General features: G+C 37.9%; 1 protein-coding gene across 1 annotated transcript in view; it reads right to left on the bottom strand.

Annotated features, from left to right (window-relative positions):
• The window catches only part of BRWD3 (bromodomain and WD repeat domain containing 3), a 132,085-nt gene extending 123,605 nt beyond the window's left edge, over positions 1-8,480 (bottom strand). The window contains exons 1-4 of the mRNA XM_016205128.2: positions 8,228-8,480; positions 8,044-8,102; positions 7,817-7,846; positions 7,353-7,412 (exon numbers count right to left, since the gene is read on the bottom strand). Coding sequence (XP_016060614.1) covers positions 7,353-7,412; positions 7,817-7,846; positions 8,044-8,102; positions 8,228-8,258 — 180 coding nt within the window. The 5' untranslated portion in view covers positions 8,259-8,480. The remainder of the gene's footprint in view (positions 1-7,352; positions 7,413-7,816; positions 7,847-8,043; positions 8,103-8,227) is intronic.
• Between the last annotated feature and the right edge of the window lie 11,669 nt (positions 8,481-20,149).

Raw genomic sequence — 20,149 nt, 5'->3', positions numbered from 1 at the left:
GTTCGATCCCTGGTCAGGGTACATACAAAAAGCAACCAATGAATGCATAAATAAGTGAAACAACAAATCAATGGGATTTTTCTCTCTCTCACCCTCCCCTTCCTCTCTCTAAAATCAATAAATAAAAGAATAAAAAAAAAACAAAAGAAACTCCAGCAGCTCTTTCTGTGGAGCATGCCCTCACCTTTCCCCACCCACTTTCCCAGGTGCCTTTCCCTTGCCTCTCTCTCCTAAGCTCCAAGGGCCCTTCTTTTGCCTCTGTAACTTGTTTCCTGAGCCCATTTCTTCTACAGTTCACTTCTACCTCTGTGACTTTCTAAATAAACTTTCTCTGATAGTTTGAATCTTGCCTCTGAATTCTTTCTTTCTTTTTCTTTTAATTCTCACCTGAGGATATTTTTTCCGTTGCTATGCAGAGGGAGGAAGGGAGGGAGGGGGAGGGGGGAGAGGGGGAGGGGGAAGAGGGAGAGCAGGGGAGAGGGCAAAGAAGGGGAGAGGGGGAGAGGGGGAGGGGGGAGGGGGGAGGGGGGAGGGGGGAGAGGGGGAGAGGGGGGGAGAGAGGGGGAGGGGGGGAGGGGGAGAGAGGGGGAGAGGGGGAGGGGGAGAGAGGGCGGTAGAGGGGGGAGAGAGGGGGGAGACAGAGAGAGGGTGGAAGAGAGAGAGACAGAGACAGAGACAGACAGAGAGAGAGAGAGAGAGAGAGAGAGAGAGAAATATCTTAGCTAAAACTCAAATACCCAGGTTGCTGAACCAAGGTCCAGTAAAAAAAAAAAAACCTCTTGCCCGGCGGGCATGGCTCAGAGGTTGAGCATCAACCTAGGATCCAGGAGATTACAGTTCAAATCCCGGTCAGGGCACATGCCCAGGTTGCCGGCTGGATCCCCAGTCGGGGGTGTGCAGGAGGCAGCCAGTCACTGATGACTGGCTCATCACTGATGTTTTTCTCTCTCTCTCTCTCCCTCTCCCTTCCTCTCTCTGAAATCAATAAAGATATATATATTAAAAAAAAACAAAAAACCCTCTCTCTAGAGGATCATCTGATTTTGAATAATACTTGTACAAATAAACAAGACTGGAAGAAAACATTTTCTTCTTGATATTTTTCAGTAAAATATAAATATCTGCAATAATCTGATAGTATATCTTTATAATATAAGTGTCGAGTTTTAGTGTTTGAAGGAAGAGAGGGGGGAAATGGGTCAAAAGGGAAATAAAACAGATAGGCCTTGTAGTAATACCACTAGTTAGCATGGTGGGATATAGTGTTAAGATTTCATATCACTTTCCTTTGAAAATGCTAATCATTGTCCACAGCATTTCTTTTTATTAGTGTTAAGATATCCTCAGGAATGAGACCACCAGATCCACCCACCTAGGCTCAAATATTCTCTGGGTTACGCTGTCTCAAGAAAGCACACAATATCAAGACAAAGACAAGGGATCAACCCACATTGTAGAAGTTTCTCAGTAAAGAAAGGTCCAATGAAAGAATTCAGTACCAGCCAGCAGACTAGAAAAGCCTTAAATATATATATACTTCTTAAAACAGTTAAGAAAACTGATCAAATAATAACAGAGGGACAGAGAATTATATAAAGCACTATGGTAGATACTAAAGGACACGAAAAAACATATTCAACAATGTAATTTAAAATATAAGGAATTAATTATTAATAATGTATAGAAAATAACAGGATAAAAAGAGATCAATCAGAAGGACTGAGAATCCCTACAAAAAGACAATGAAAAGACATACCTCCTACTTCTTAAAAAAGACTGAATACTAACTACACCAATATCATAATGAATTACTTTTCTGTAATTTGTAAAAATACAAATAACACTAAATATCTTTTGACCTAATGGTAATTTATTGTTTAATACAGGTTCACGTCAAAACACTCATTTGGGGTTCAATTCTGACACTCACTTTTTAAATACTATTTTTAATGGCATGTCTTATATGCCCTTCACCTTATAAAAATATTAGAAAAATTAGATGGTAATAATTACCTAGCTAAAAAAAAAAAAAATTCCAGAGTCAGTTCTCCAGATTTCTATGCTAGCAATTCAATCTCTGTCATATTTTTTAAAAAATAGTAACCAATTCATTTGCACAGTGTTTTCAATTAACAAAATGCATTCTTTCATATTTAACTCTTTTGATTCATACAACAACAATGTAAAACAGGCATTGGTTTTTATTTTATAAATAAGGAAACTGAATCCCTGAGAGGTTAAATAACTTTCCCAGGGTTACTCAGCAAGTAAAGCCTATCTTCCAGGCTAAACTTTTGATCTTTTCATACTACCCACAAAATGTTATGTGAGAAATGTCAAACAAGGGCATCTCTAAAATATGACAAAAACAAAAATAAAATAAAATGACACAAACACTAACTTGCCTTTAAATTAATTACTATTTCGCTCTTTACCAAAAAATTATATATTAATCAATCAGTAATCAACATCAGTAAAACAACAACAAAAACACGACAAACTATATACTATTTCAAATTTAGCGAAGTGCTTTAAAGACAAAATTTTGTAAGGGAACATTCACCCTAACAGCAATTCTCATCACTTTCTTAATACTATCTTACTTTTACTGAGATACCAGTTTTCCTAGGGCTAATGATAAATCTCCAAAAGGATTTTAATCATCCAAAGTATGTTACTAGAGCCCACGTGTGAAAAAAAGCCGAAGATGAATCCATACAAAAGCTAAAGCCAACATATTACAGAAAGCAAGAATGAACATGTGACTCAAGCAAATCAGTAGTGAAGAATACTAGTGTTCAGACATTCATTGCTCTCTGCCATAATACCTATGAGTTAGCATTATATCCTCACTGGGCTTGAGTAGCACATGCATTCTGGTTTCCCAAGATGCATTCTGTTCTTCCTAACTATGGCTGTGTGTCTGTGTCCACACAGCAGTTAATAAATCACACATGCTTAAATTGCTTCCACACTAAGGGATGCATTAACTATGCTATCAACACTCAAAGATACTTTTCTAACAGACAATTTAAGCTATTACTAGTAATTAGAGAAAAAGAGCTGGGTAAGGTAAGAAAAAAATAGATATGTCTGGAACGTAAATGCAGTGCTTTAAAGTAGTTGGTGAGAATCAAATGAGATGTGAAAGCACTTTTAAACTTGAATGTTATATGCAGATACAAGTTCTTATAATGACATATCATCATAGATACATGTATTATTTTTAAAGATAGTGAACATACAATCTTGATAAAACTTTTTCAAGAGCATAAAACTGCTTCAAGTCTTTTGTATACAAAATGAAGGTAATAGAGCCCTGGCTGGGTAGCTCAGTTGGTTAGAGCGTTGTCCCAATATGCCAAGGTTGCGGGTTTGATCCCAGCTCAGGGCATATACAAGAATCAACCAATGAATGCATAAATAAGTGGAACAACAAATCAGTGGTTTTCTCTCTCTCTCAAATCAGTAAATAAAAAAAGGTAATACGATCAATGTCACTCCAAATGTAAACAGTAATTCGTGCTTTCAATTTGATCGATGAAAATACTGAATAAATGTAAAAATACATACCACAGCTAAAGATAATTATGCCTCTGCTTCAGTATTATATGAGTACCCTTAACATGATTCAAAAATCTTAAAATTGCCTTTGAAAAAGTTTCCAAGTCATCATTTCAATATATGAAATGTGTATATTAACAAAAATTGCTCATTTAAACACACATGCCCCCCTCATTACTTTGTTCATTGTCCCCAATAAAGCTCCATGGAGGAAGCAATAAAACAGCCAACAATTCAACAGGGTCAACACAAATGAAAAAACATCTGTAATTATTTAAATTATCTACCTTAAGATAAATTGTAAGAATCAAATCTAATTCTATTATGTTGTAAATAAGTCAAGCAGATACAAAGAAAAAGGCACAGATCAAACTTCAGAAACAATCATCACTTCAAAATTCTCCTTCAATCACTACTTAACATTCTGAAAATTAATTTAGAATGTTTTATTTTGAATACCATATTCAGAAACCTTACAGTTCAACACAAAATGACAAATATTTCATGTACAGACATTTTTTTAAAGGCACTTCAGATCTGAATATGTCATACTTGCCTGCCAGTGGCTTTAACAAAAAAGCACCTTCCCTTACGTTCCAAATTTTAATTAAAACATTAAATCAGATTTAAAAAATAAAAAGGAGGAATTTCTAGAATATGTAATAGGAAGAGCACTAATCAACTTATTACCTTAACATCCTTCTGGATGTTAAGCAGTACAGACAATTTAAGCAAAAGTATTCACCTGGACAGAAAGGCAGGATTTTTTTCTAATATATAGTATACACATGGATATGCAACCCCAGTTCAGTATTTTGATATCTTTGTTTATAGTTTTTTACCACTTCATTATGCACTTGTATTCCTTCCTTTTTATACCCCAGTATATCTTACATTTGAAGTGTTGTTATATAATTAATATATCAGATTATACTACTTATTAATACCATAAGTACATAAGATTATACTACTTATTAATACTTTACCCTAAATTCCAATCCAAAACATGTGGCTAAATCTAAGATCATACTGTATAAATCCATTGTTCTAATAGCACTTTAAAAAATACCTATCCCAAAGAACATTTGAGATCTTGCTTCCCAGCATATGTCATCAGACTGACTCAAATAAACTCATAAAAATTCTCAAAAAAAAAAAAAAAAAAAGGGTCTACCCCAAGGAAAAAAATTCCACAATGAAGCCACTCAAAATCAGAGGTCAAATGTGTAATGATTTTAATTAACAATACAACTGCTGAATCTAGAATCAGTCTAACACTGCCCACTCAGTTCTCAGCCACTATACTTCTTTTCCTCCTGTCCAAATTTTCACTCAGCTCTGTCCCCTCTTCCCCTACAAAGAAATCTACAGGTAGAGAGCAGATGTCAGACTTAAAATAGGACCATACTATCAAAATGTAATATCCCTAGAAAAACTGAATCCCAGTGTGGAAAAATAAAAACCTAAATGTAAAATATAAAATTTAAATTAAAAACAAAAAAGACAGACTATCTAAATGTTAGATAATATTCAAACAATAGAAATTCTGTGTATATAAAAATAAAAAATATATAAATATTCAAAAAGTGAAACTCAAGTATATGTAGGGATTAACAATTAAAAAACAAACTGGTTAAAGTTTAAGCTTCACTAACAATGGAAAAAAAGACCTAATTAAATCAACTAAGGACTATTTTCACCAATTAAAGCCTCCAAAAGATGTAAAAAAATATTTAAAAACTCACTTTAAGTACCTAGATGGTGACACTATAAATTAGTACAATCTTCTGAAAAGCAATCTTACAATACATAAAAGAGCTATAAAACTAATGAGACCCTTTGACCTGATACCTTCACTTTAGGAATATAGCTCAGGAAAAGAACTCAAAGAAAAAAGCAGAAAGACTACTTAATTATGCAAAGATATTAGTGAAAAACTGGAAGTAACTCAAGTGCTTTACAAGAAGTTAAGGTCTAATCATAGCAGCTCAAATAAAATGGAATCTTTTCTTACCATTAAAATAACAATGAGCAGTCAAATACAGATAAGCATATGTATAAGTGGTAAGTAAAAAAATATAAAGCATAAAATAGATATTGATTACAATTACTTAAAAATATACGTTTACAATTTAAGAAAAGGAAATGTAGTGGGCTGGGTTTTGTGTGTGTGTGTGTGTGTGTGTACATATGTGGTTAGGAGACTGTATTTTTAATTATTTTGGTGTTCATTTACTTTGCATTACTGTCAAGTTAATATTTAAACAGCTTTTTCCTTTTAAGTCTTTTCTACTTAAAAAGGTCCACTTAGAGACAAAAGTAAAGGAAAACATTTTAAATATACCTCAGTAAAAAACTCTATCTTCAAAACCACATTAGTAATAAAGTGTTAAAATATATATTGCTAGGCACTGTTGTTTGCGCCTTTTTGGAGCAGGACTTAAGTTCAACAAAATGTCTGACTACTAATTAAATAAACTGATAATATATGCAGTTCTTCAAAAATAATTTTTATCCACCTGCAAATTCTTTACCATTAATAGAACAGATGGTGGAGTTTATCCTTATCACATTCCTTATACCATTTTCTGAGATTTGCAAAAAAATAAGAAAAATAGTAGACTTTGTAATAATTAACGTGGCCTCATTATTGTAATTTAATACAAAGAGAAATATCAAATGAACACCAAAGCAATTTAAATATTGTCTTATTACAAGCAATTTTTAAATCATTTTATTTATATTTAGAGTTTACCATACCCTTCCAACTTTTTTAAAACTTTGTCCGATTTTTCTCCATTTGGATTTTATTTCAAAGATGGCTCAATTTTGATTTTAGTAACATCAGCCTTTCCTTTTTTCATTTCCTTCCAATTCACTGTGCCAGTGGCTAATGCAAGGGAACAGCCTCCCCAAAATAAAAAGGATCCCCTTTTTGTGTGTATCAATACTAAACAGAAGGTACGTTTACACTATGAATTGTATTTGTAGGAGAAACGACGGTCAATCTATTGCCTTTGGCCTTTTACTCAAGTATATTCTATTTTAGAATGTGTCCATTGTTGTCTCCTTGTAAACCCAAAATCGTGTTTCCGTGTTTCATCAATTCTCAAAAAGGTCATAATCCATAATTGTTATTTAATAATGTGCACAAATTCAATTTAATAATGATTTGATGAGCTGTTTTCTAAAATCTGAGATATACGACTATGCTTTTTTTTCAGTACTCGAAATTTTGGAATTGGCTCGCTGCTCCCTATTTTTAATTGTCGTTTTTCTCAATCCGGGTCCATCAACTCCCCTCCAGAGCCCCCTCCCTCATCCCCCACCCCCAAAAAAGACCGAGCCTGGCCTCAGTTCCCGTATTTCAAGCCAGGACCAACCAGAAACCAGTTTTCTTCCACTAATCCGGAACTCCGCGCTGTTACCAATGCTGCCATTGGCCAGCGTCAGTCCCTGGTACGTGCCCCAAGATAACCCCCTGGTTTCTCTCCCTTTTCCCCCTACAATGGGTCTTTCCCGACGTTTGTAACATATTCATAATCCACAGCACAGTATCTCTGATAACCAACCCACATTCTTCAAAGTTTTCGGGTGGAAACAAGCAAGGCCAAGGGGAGGGCAAGATACCCTTTCTCCGACTAGGGAGGGGGGAAGGGGAGTCGTTCGGCTCAACACTGAGCTCCCGAGCCCAGTCGGCTAAGGGGACCCAGAGGCGGGCTGGGGGAACAAGGTGGGGAAGGAGCAGTGAAAGAGTTGGGGTAAGTTGAAATGAAAACTTTACTCACCAGATCCTCAAAGCTTCTTCGATGCTCCTTCCCCTCCCAGTCTAAGCGGCGCGGAATCAGCTGGGGGCCGGAGAAAAAAAGGAGAGGGGAGGCAAACGATAAAGGCCAAGCCCCCGCTCCCAGTCAACCCGAACCAGCCTGGGTCCCGGTCCTTGACCCTTTGGCGTCTTTATTTCTCAAGGCCCTGTAGCTGTGGCCCCAGAGCTAGACCAGTGTGGGTGGAGGAGGCCTACCCGGAGGAAATCCTGAAAAACCGCCTCCCACAGGCATAAAGAGGGGGCCAGATGAGACCCCAGCGCTATCCGCCCCTTTTGAGCGAAAAAGCCGGTTCACCCCTGTGACAACAGCTACGAGTGCCCAGATCCAAGACTCCCACCGGGCCCCAGCCCTTCGCCCCAGACCGGCCCACTCTCCTTCCAGTCTCACCCCAGCCCTCCCCACCTCTTCCTGAAGGGGCTCCGTACCTGATGCTCCTCGAGCTCCTGCACTAGCACCTGAGCAAAAGAGAAATACAGAAATTAGAAGCAGCTTGGGCCATCAACCCATTCCTCTCTTCCCACTTCGAACACCGCCGCTGACGGTAGGAATAGTCAAGGCCGGCCATTCCCTCAGCGGAACCGCGCACTCTGCTGCCTCGACTTCCCCTTTGGGACCATTCCCCACGACTCCCAGACCTCCTTCTCCCTCTCACCTGAGCGGATTTGTTGCAGGGTCCGGACTGCAAGAATCTAGCGATCAGGTAATACAGCTCTAAGAAAGAGGGGAAAAAGAGGTTGAAAGGGAGGCAAAGAAGAGAAATAGAAGCTTTTTCAAAAGAAACTGACATCCGTCGCGCTAAGCCCCCATCCCCTTGGCCCCCAGACACAGCTACCCACCGGCTTCGATCTGGGTAGGTGCCGCCGCCATCCTTTTCACGAGGGGGTTTGGGGGCTTCGATCCGGAGAGGCTAGCGGCGGCGGGTGAGGGCGCTGCCTCTATTGTGGTGAAGCCCCCATGCCCTGGAGTCCCGCCGTTTCCGCCGCACTCCTCGTCCCAGTTTCGGTCTCTCTCGGATTCATCGCATCACGTTTCGACCCATAGATATTCTAGCCCTAGAGCTGAGGAGGCGGAGGAGGAAGGAGAGGGAGCAAGCGAAGAAGAGGGAGGAGTCGAAGTGGCGGACGGGTGGGCGGGGGCAAAGGGGGTGGAGAGATGGGAAGGTAAAAAAACTGAGAGGGGCCTGCATTACTGGTTATTCGCCGCCAGAGGCACTACGGCTGCAGCCAGGCCTCTGATCTCCCAGACGGCCTAGGGTTGCCTAGCTACTGCTCCCGGAAAAGGGGGGAGGTGCTAACTGGGGCAGACGCTCTGGCAGCCTCTGTAGAACTCGATGGTGGCGTTCTCTTCCCTGATCTCTACAGCCGTTTCCCTTCCTGTGAGGGCAGAAGGAACCTTTCCAGTGGGGCAGCCGTGTCTCTGGCGTGATCCTGAGAAACATGTGAGGCGCTGACTTGACTCAGCTGCTTTTTTCGTTTTCCTCCCGGAGCTAATGAGGCTTCCCCCCCCCCCCTGTTTTTTTGTTGTTTGTTTGTTTTGTCTCTTCTCCACCGAAAGGAGGCTAGCTAGCCCCTAAAGGATCTTGTGACCAAGGAATGAAAAGGAGCCTCTACTTATCTCTCGTCACTTGCTTCTCTTTGAAACGATTTTTGTACCAGATGAAAAGGCTGTACTTACCAGTCCAGAGTGCAGGGCTCACATCGTTGTAAAGGAGACCAGTTCTGAAGATGTCCCTCATTCTGACAAATACTGCAGGAGTTTGCTGCCCAACACCAAGCATTTTATTTTATCCCCTAATGAAAGTTCCACATATGCCATATCTCTCCCATTCCTATAGAATAATTTTCAATTGTATCTTCAAATACTGCCAGAGCATTTTACATTAACCATGGATTTTTATGTATGCAAGGCAGTTTTCTACAGGTTTGGGGCAGTGTTTGTTAATATATAATCCCAAACTCTTAGTACAGTATCAACTTGCAGTATTTGTTTTACTGAAATCTTAGGTGATTAAAGGGTTTGTACAATAATTCACATACATAGTAAATTGGACCTCCTTCCCTATTTTCCCTTAATATTCTGTTCCCACCTCAAGCCTTATCCAAAAGAAGTAATTAATAGAAGCTTAACCTGATGAGACCAGAAATGCTGTTTTAGCTGCATGCACTGTTTACATTGAAATATTCAAATTTGACCACAGTGAACCTAGAATTGCATTATGCTGACATAAACTTAACGTAGGTTGGTTAGTTCTCACTCTGGTCACGTGTTTAACCCTCAGAAAGAAATAACCACACACGGTAATTGTGATTATAAGTCTATGTTTGGTCATTATGCTATAGTACTTGACAAAACAAATACCATCAACTGAAAAAAATTGGATCTTGAAAAGATACAAAACCCTAGACAACTCATTACAAGCAGTTTAGCAAAACACCAGGCTATTTTTTACAGTTCAAGCATAATATAACATTTAACATCAAGCCATTACCATGTACTAAGCACTTTAACTACTTTACCTAATTCAATCTTTGTAATGACCCTAGGAGGTAGGTTCTATTTTTATCCCCATTTTACAGGTGACAAAAATGACTATGACTTTCGACAACTCACTTAAATTCTGTAAACCTTATTCCTCATCTATAAAATGTGAGTAATACTACATGCCATGCCCACTTCATAGGAATTGCTGTAAAAGTCATGAATATATTTGTGTCATATATCAGACTTTATAGGTCATTGTTTTCCAGTGATCAGTATCAGTCTGGGTGAAATCAAGAGAGAAAAGGCACACAGTAACTTGAATAGAGAAAGTTTAAGATACGGAATGATTAATGATAACAGGAGATTGGACTAATGAGGGGTTACCTACTAAGGAGTTAAGAAAAGTCTATAGCATATAGGAATAGCAGATATAATATATAATATAACAGCAGATATAATAACCACTACCCATAGAGCTGAGATAGAGTCTTCTCAACCCTTATTCCCCACCATGACTAAGATCCAAACCTGGTTGGAGAGGACAGAATCAGCCGAGATTCATTCAATGGTAGGAAAGATGCTGTGATACCTTGAAGGCAGAATGCTGGACCTCTGGCCTCTGGAACTTTCCAGAAACCTACCCTCTGGAATCAGTCCTCTAGGATGCCTGGGAAATATGTTCACAGTCAAGTTTCTCACCTGAGGCAGTTTACTACAAAACCACCAGAGGGAGGGTGCTAGGGGGAGCTGCTGGGTGCTCCCAACACCAACTATTCACCACAGGAGCCAGGCACTGGAGAAAGCTGCACAAGCTGTAAGAGCAGCCTACTCAGTAAGCACACCAGAAGCTGGAAGCAAAACCCATTCTTCCTGCACTGCCTTTCCACTTACCTCTACTGACTGACAAAGCTACAGTTCTAGATGACAAAAGGAAAAATATTTAATGTCCCAGATTCATTTTTCATAGAGTAGTCAATAAGGGAGAATTTGGAGATGATAAGCAACATCAATAAACTGGCACAACTTTCCTGCTGTTTTCTTGACTGTAATGACTAGGTTGAGGAAAAAAAGTTATTAAAATATGTAAATTAACATAAAATGCGTTCAAAATTTGTTGTTCAGGATAAGCCTGATGCTTTGAATGAATTGTTTTGCTGCAATTGAAATCACCAGTCTTAAGTCTGTGGCCAAGGGCTTAATTGAGAGGGGAAGAAAATTTTCATAAAATAAAGCAAATATGGATTTATACAGCAAAAAGCTAGAATGTTTAACTGATAGGTATATTAGCTTCCTAGGGCTGCCAAAACAAATTACCACAAACTGGGTGACTTAAAACAACAGAAATTTGTTCTGTCACAGTTCTGGAAGCTAGAAGTCCAAAATCAAAGTGTGCCAGGGCCAGACTCCTTCCAAAATCTCTAGTGGAGAATCCTTCTTTACCTCTTCCAGTCTCTGGTGGTTCCTGTCATTTCTTGGTTTCTGATAGCATAACTCACATCTCTGCCTCTATTTTCTTTTTTTTTCTTTTTTTTAAAAAATATATCTTTATTGATTTCAGAGAGAGGAAAGGAGAGGGAGAGAGAGAGAGAAACACCAATGATGAGAGAGTCATTGATCGGCTGCAGCCCGCAACCCGGGCATGTGCCCTGACCGGGAATCGAACCCCAATCACCTGGATCCTAGGCCAATGCTTAACCGCTGAGCCACACCTGGCCAGGCTCTGCCTCTATTTTCATATGCTGTTATTCCTTGTGTGTCCCTGTGTTAAATCCCCTCTCCTTTTTCTTATAAGGATACAAGTCATTGGATTTCAGGCCTACCCTAAATCCAGGATGATCTTATCTTGAAAAACTTAACTAGTTACATCTGTAAACACCCTATATTCAAATAAGGTCATATTCACAGATACGGGGGAGGGGGGTAGGACATGGGCATATGTTTTGAAAGGGGCACAAATCAAACCACTAAATCATTTATTTTATTCTGGCTTCTTTAAAATTACATTTTAATGCAAGATCAAGGTTGAAAATTTAACAATTATCCTTAGGTTGGAAAAAAAAGAAAGATAAAAAGTAGGGAATCCTGAAATGGAGGAATGGAAATGATAAGTAAGATTAATATAACAAGTTATATAAATAAATAGTTTATTTTCCTATATCAGTTTCTTAAGAAAAACAAAATTATATAATGTAAAAAAATAATGTATTTCTTGATTTTAAACATATTACATAGATTATATGTCAATATGTTTTAACATATTACATAGGTGTGATATGCGTAACAAAAAATAGGGGGAAACAAGGGAAGAGGGAATAGAACTATATAGGAGTAACATTTATGTATCTCAAAAAAACTAAGTTTGCCTGGCTGGGCGTGGCTCAGCAGTTGAGCGTCGACCTAGGACCCAGGCGATCGGGGTTCGATTCCTGGTCAGGGCACATGCCCAGGTTGTGGGCTCAATCAATGACTCTCTCATCATTGATGTTTCTATCTCTCTCCCTCTCCTTTCTTCTCCCTGAAATCAATAAAGATATATTTAAAAAAAAAACAAACAAAAAACTAAGTTAGTATAAAAGTGAACTATATTCTGTTAAGGGATATATATATGGTAAGTTTTAGAGGAACCACTAGAGGACTAAATAAAAACTATATAATGAAAAAATTATTTAAAAATTTTTAAAGTTTCACTAGAAAATATTAATGCAAAAGAAATAAAGAAAAGAGGAACAGAACCAAAAAGACATGAGGCAGATAGAAAACAAAATTATAATGGCAGACATAAATCTACAATAACATTACATGTGAATGGATAGGTTCCACTTCCAGCATGACAGCATGAAGAGCTTTGACCAGCTCCCCAGTGAAACCAGTGACAATTATAAAATATAAACAGCCACTTAAAGTCAGGTGGGGGGAGGTAGAGGAGGTTATAGGGGTATAAATGGTGATTGACAGAGACTTGACTTGTGAACACACAATAAAGTGTACAGATGATGTGTTGTAGAATTGTGCACCTGAAAGCTGTATAATTTTGTTAACCAGTGTCACTCCAATAAATTCAATAAAAAGGAAAAAAATAAAGTCTCCAGAAATGGTCCTAATGGCATAAAAAATGAAAAACAAACAAACATGCCTTCAAGAAAATCTACTAAAACTTTAAGAAGAGTAAAAGTCTATGGTATTTGAACCAAAACCCACGCCCACCCCCTTCTTCTTTACCCCCAAGCTTATCAATATAGAAATTGCACTGCTGCATAGAATAGCCAAGAATACAGGGTTCCCTCTCCTCCTAGTTCTCAGATGAAAAGCTATCTTCTTGGGTGAGACAAGGCAGAAGTGTTTCTCATACCTCAACTGCCTATTCTGAGGCTAACTTCTGATTCAGTGCAGCTAAGGAGGTGGAGACTTCCTTCTTTCACCAAGCCCTCACTCATAGGTCAAGGATAGATCTTAGACATGGTGGCACTGAGAATGCTGGAGCCTGGGTCACCCTTATACCACATTGAGGCACATGAGAAACATACTAAGAAAAGTAAGGCAAAGATACCTAACCTACTGTCCCACTCTACACCAAGCACTCATCTTCAAAATCAAAGATGTCAGAGGGAAATGTTCCACTGTCCTGACCCACAGTACTAGAGCTGTAGCTCAGAGATTTTGCTCTAGAGGAGAGGCAGGGCTTACAAGAGAGAGCTCTGAAGACTTCCCCAAAGGAACTGACTTCATTTGCAGCAGAGTGTGGAGAATCCAAGCCTAAGAGCACTCTGGAAACACAGTGAAGGTTGTGGGGAAAAGCAATTGGAAGGAAATTAGTGCATTCATTGAAATTATAAGATAAATCTTAGGCTGCTTAGTTTGCTGGAAGGAAACGAAGGGAAAAGACAACTGAAAAGAGCCCTTCTGAGGTCAGAGCAAATCTCCAACACTGATCTAAGGAAATATCTCTTCAAAGGAGCCAAAACTTGACTGGGTTAGACTGTGAAGCAATTTATGTGCCACTGCATTTTTTAAAACAACAGAACAAACAACCAGCAGTTAACAAAACTTAAGCATTGACAGTGGTCAAGAAAAGAGACAGAGCCCTGACAAAATTAGTCATCCCAGGGCAATTGTGTACATAATCAAGGCTGCACCCTCTGAGGTACAACATCAGGGGCTTCACATGGTGAAGTGAACAAGCATATAGTAAGACTTGGAAGAGGGGACAACCTGTACCCAAGTTTGCTAAAATATATTATCTAAAATGTCTGGTTTCCAACAAAAGTTGAAACATGTAAAGAAGTAGGGAAGTATGAACCACACTTCAAAAAAAGGAGCAACAGAAACTGCCTGTGAAAAATGACCAGATGTTAGATTTAATAGACAAAGCCTTCAAAGTTTCCATTATAAATATGTTCAAAGAACTAAAGGAAAGTATGATATCAATGTTACATCAAATAGGGAATATAAATAGAAATTATTTAAAAAAAAAAAATGGCATGGCCGGCATGTCTCAGTGGTTGAGTGTTCTCCCACAATCCAGGAGATCGCATTTTGATTCCCAATCAGGGCACATGCCTCGGTTTCGGGCTCGATCCCCAACAGGAGGCTTGCAGGAGGCAGCCGATCAATGTCTCTCTCTCTCATCATAGACGTTTCTATCTCTCTCCCTCTCCCTCCTCTCTCTGAAACAAAAACAAAAACAAAAACAAAAACAAAAACAAAAACAAAAACAAAACAACTCCCGCCCTAAGCAGTTTTGCTCAGTGGTTAGAGCACTGGCCCAAGAACTGAAGGGTCTCGGGTTCAAGTCTGCTCAAGGGCACATACCTCAGTTGCAGCCTCAATCCCGGGCCCCGGTTGGGGGTGTGTGGGAGGCAATTGATATATTTCTCTCACATTGATGTCTCCCTTTCTCTCTCCTCTTCCCTTCCACTCTCTCTGAAAAACAATGAAAAAATATCCTCAGGTGAGGATTAAAAACAAACAAAATTCCTAGAGGAAACAAGAGTAGATTCGAACTGGCAGAATAAAGAATTAACAAACTAAAGTAAAAATAAACAAGTGGGACTACATTAAACTAAAAAAGCTTCTACACAGCAGGAAACCATCAAAAAATGAAAAGGGAACCTACTGAATGGGAGAAAACACTTGTAAATTATATATCTGATAAGGGATTAATATCCAAAATATATAAAGAAATCATAATTAAATAGGAATAAAATAAACAATCCAATTTAAAAATGGGTGGACGATCTGAATAGACATTTTTCCAAAGAAGACATACAAATGGCTGATAGGTACATGAAAAGATGTTCAACATCACTCATTATCAGGTAAATGCAAATCAAAACCACAATGAGTTATCACCTCACACCTGTCAGAATGACTGTTATCAAAAAGTCGAAAAATAACAAGTGTGGGCAAAAATGTGGGGAAAAAAGAACCCTTATCCACTCTTGGTGGGATTGTAAATTGGTACAGTCACTATGGAAAACACTGTGGACATTCCTAAAAAAAATTAAAAATAACCCTGGCCAGCATGGCTCAGTTGGTTGAGTGGTGACATGGAACAAAGGGTCACCGGTTCGGCTCCCGGTCAGGGCACGTCCCTGGGTTGCAGGCGTGGTCCCTGGTAGGAGGCAGCTGATTCTCACATTGATGTTTCTTTCTCTCTCTCTCTCTCTCTCAAAAATCAATAAAAACATATTTTAAAAAAATTAAAAATAGAACTATATGATCTAGCAATTTCACTTACTGGTATTTATCAAAGAAAACTAAAAAAAAAATTCAAAAAGATATCTGCACTCCCATGTTCACTGCAGCATTATTCACAATAACCAAGACATGGAAACAACCTCAGTATCCACCAATGGAAGAATGGATAAAGAAAATGTGTTGTATACTTTTATGATGACATATTATTCAGCCATAAAAAGTGAAATAATGCCATTTGTGACAAGATAAATGGACCTTGAGGATATCGTGCTAAGGGAGATAAGTCAGACAGAGAAAGAAAAATATCATATGATCTCACTTGTATGTGGAATCTAAAAAATAATAAAACAAAACAAAAAAGAACTCATCAATGCTGAGAACAGATGGTGGGGTTGCCAGAAGTGGGAGCTGGAGAACTGGTAAAATGTGTGAAGGAGGTCAAAAGGTACAAATTTCCAGTTATAAAATAAATAAGTCATGAGGTTATAATGTATAGCACAATTACTATAGTTATTATACTGTACTGCATATTTGAAAGTTGCTAAGAGAGTAAATCTTAAAAGTTCTCATCATCAGAAAAAAAAAAAATGTGTAGCCATGTATGGTGATGGATGTTCACTACACTTTTTAAAATTTATTTTTCTCTATATTTTACATTGTACAATTTCCTTTGCTATGACTTTGAGGTCACTAGTCTTTTATTTTCCCAATCTGTATTTTCTACAATTCCTTATAGTGTAGTTCTTTTGTTTTTGTTTTTCATTTTGTTTTGTTTTGTGCTTCGGTCTATCTCCTTTTTTTAGTTTTTTAAAATTTATCTTTATTGTTGAAAGTATTACAGATGTCCCCTCCCCCCCCATTGATCCCCTCTAGCTGGCATCCGCACCCCCCTTTGTGCATATAAATTCTTTGATTAATCTCTCTTCCCAACTCCCCTATCCCTACCTCCCCTCTGAGATTCATCAGTCTGTTCCATGCTTCTATGTCTCTGGATCTATTTTGTTCATCAGTTTATTTTGTTCATTAGATTCCACATATGAATGAGATCATATGAGACATTCTATGTTGCCATTCATTTCAAGAGGGTTTCCCTTATTTCTTTCACTGAGATAGGTTAGTAAGCCAGGACAAGTGGAGTAAGGATACTGATACAGTTAAATGGCAAGCAGTTTACAGCCATCTAGTAAATTGCTGTTCACTACCCTTTATTGAAGTGAACATTTCACAATACACACAAATACTCAATCATTACATAGTACACATGAAACAAATATAATGTCAATTATACCTCAATTTAAAAAATTAACAAACTCAGAGAGAAAAAGAATGAAGAAAACCTCAGAGAAATGTAGGATAATATTCAGAAGCAATATATATATGTAATGGAATTATTAGAAGAAAAGAAAAGTGAGAAAGGAGAGCAAGAAAAAATGGAGCAAGAACCTCAGTGAATTACAAATAGGAAAAATGCAAAGAGATCCACAAATAGTCATATTATAGTAACACCATAGACAAAGAAAACATATAGAAAGCCAATGACAAAAAGGAAATCTTGAAAACAGCAAAAGAAAAAGGATTTCCCCCTTACAAAGGAAGAATAACAGCTGATTTTTTAGAAACAATGGAGGCCACAAGACAGTGGGATAACATATTCAATGTGCTCAAAGGAAAAAAAAAAAATCAAATGAGAATTCTATATCCAAGAAAGCTATCTTTTAAAAAGATGGTGAAAGACATTGCTAGATAAACAAAAATGAGACAATCTGTAGCTAACAGACCCACATTACAAGAAACATTAGAGGAAGTTATTCAAGCTGAAAGCAACTAAATCCAGACATTAATTCAAATCCATACAAGAAAGTAATTATAAAGATAATTATATAATTATAAAAGACAGTAAAAATATATATTTCTCCTCCCATCTTAAATTTTTAATTGTACAAAACAATGTGTATATAATGAATTATTTGGCCTATAACATAAAAATGTATCTGCCAGTAAAAGCAACAAGAAGGGAAATGGGAACAAAGCTGTATTGGGCTAAGGATGTGATACCATATGGTACCTTAAATCCACAGGAAAAAATGCAGAGAACAAGAAATGACAAATAATCAGGTTAATATAACAAAATCTACTAATATATACTAGCTCTTGTTTCTTCTCTTAGCTTCTTAAAAGATATTAAATTAGATAAAGTAATGATTATAATATATTGTTTGGATAGAAAAATTTATACATCATTTATAGAGGTATTATATTTAATATACCACAAAACAGGGAAAATGGAGTATAGTTATATAGGAGTAACATTTCTATATCTCACCAGAATTAAGTTAGTATAAATCTTAAGCTGATTCTACTGAGTTACAGTGTACACAGTAAGCTCCAGAGCAACCACTAAGGAAACAACTCACAACCTGGCCAGGTAGCTCAGTTGTTTAGAGCATGGTCCCAATACACCAAGGTTAAAGGTTCATTCCCCAATCAGGGCACATAGAAGAATCAATCAATGAAGCCCCACTGGTGTAGCTCAGTGGTTGTGCATCGACCCACGAACCAAGAGGTCACTGGTTTGATTCCCACTGGTTCGATTCCCGGTCAGGGCACATGCCTGGGTTTCAGGCTCGATCCTTGGTGGGGGAGTGCAGGAAGCAGATGATTGATGATGTTTTTCAGGAAGCAGATGATTGATGATGTTTTTCTCTCGTGGATGTTTCTATCTCTCTATCTTTCTCCCTTCCTCTCTCTAAAAAAATCAATAAAAACATTTAAAAAAATAAAGTATCAACCAATGAATGCATAAATACGCGGAACAACAAATCAATCTCTCCCTCTCCTTCTCTCTCTCTTCCACTGTCTCTCTAAAATCAATAAATAAAAATGTTTTAAAGAAACAACTCACAAAATATGGCAACAAACCATTAAGGAAATTTAAATGCTGCATTAGAAAAGATTCACTTAATACAAAAGAAAGCAGTAAAGGAGGAATAAAGGAACAAGAAGGCTAACATACATATAGAAAACAAAAAGTAAAATAACACAACTATTGGTGGGAATGTAAATTTCCACTATGTAAAACTATGGAGGTTCATTAAAAAATTAAAAATAGAACTACCTTATGACCAGAAATCTCACAACCGTAAGGAAAGGAAATCATTGTCTCATACATATATCTGCACCTCCATATCCATAGCAGCATTATTCACAGTTGCTAAGACATGGAAACAGCCTAAGTGTCCACTAATGGATGAATGGATAAAGAAAATATACACACATACACAATGGGATATTATAAAGCCATAAAAAGAAAACTTTCCCATTTGCAACAACATGAATGAATCTTGAGGGCATTTTGCTAAGAAGAGTAAGGCATGCAAAGAAAGACAAGTACAATATAATCTTGCTTATATGTGGAATCTAAAAAAGCCAAACTCAGCCCTGGCTGGGTTGCTCAGTTGGTTAGATCATCAGATTGTTGTCCTAATATGCCAAGGTTGAGGGCTTGATCCTGGGTCAGAGCACATACAAGAACCAACCAATGAAAAGAAAAAAGAATAAACAACAACCAATGAATGCATAAATAAGTAGCACAACAAATCTCTCTCTCTCTCTCTCTCTCTCTCTCTCTCTCTCTCTCTCTCTCTCTCTCTCTTCCTCCCTCCCTCCCTCCGTTTTCTCTCTCTCAAAATCAATAAGTAAAAATAATATTTACAAAAATAAAAATAAGCCAAACTCATAAAAACAGAGTGCAATGGTGGTTGCCAAGGGTGGGATAGTGCGGTAAACGGTGGGTCAAAGGGTTACAAATGTTTAGTTTTAAGAGAAATGAGTTCTGGGAATCTAAGAGTTGTTACTTCATTAAATTATTATTTATTAAGTAGAGCTCCAGGATGTTGGATGATGAGCCTCGGTCCAACAAATGTCCACAAGGGAATTGAAATAGAGTAGTTTACTACTCATATGTCCTGAAGGAGGTGCACAGCATGCTTCAAGGGGCAATGTGGAAAGGTCAAGGTAGTGTACAGGCAGAGAGAAAGGAGCAGATCCTGGGACAAATGCCTTTATTAAGGTCCAAGTGTGGAGTGCTTTGGGGTTCCTGGACTAAAGTGGTATTAGTTAATTCAAACCAAAAAGAGGAGGTGTTTGGCCAGCTTTGCAGGGGAAACTGGGAGGCAATAGAGACTGTTTATCACAAAAGCCTTTGAGAGAGTCATATTAGGAACTTACATATACTTGTGACTCTGCAGGCTGTTATTTAGGGCATAGACTCCTGGGAGGAGCTAGTGTCAGTTCAAGGGCACTGCAGGCCACTTGGCTATTCAAAATGGATGCCAAGGCAGCAGCATTGTGGAGTAGTTTAGGTAAATTCTCAACACTAATGTACAACATGGTGATTATAGTTGACAATAATGTATTGTGCACTTGAAAGTTGCTAAGAGAGTACATCTTAAATGTTTTTAACATAACAAAATAGTAATTATGTGAGGTTAAGGATGTGTTAACTAACTTTGTATGATAATCATTTCACAATATATTTTTGTATTAAATAATCACATTGTATACCTTAAACTTACATAATG

The sequence above is a fragment of the Miniopterus natalensis genome, chromosome X (assembly GCF_054644295.1).
Source record: "Miniopterus natalensis isolate mMinNat1 chromosome X, mMinNat1.hap1, whole genome shotgun sequence".
Taxonomy (NCBI): domain Eukaryota; kingdom Metazoa; phylum Chordata; class Mammalia; order Chiroptera; family Miniopteridae; genus Miniopterus; species Miniopterus natalensis.
Note: the sequence above shows the minus strand (reverse complement) of the source record. Positions and strands in the feature narration are given on the sequence as shown.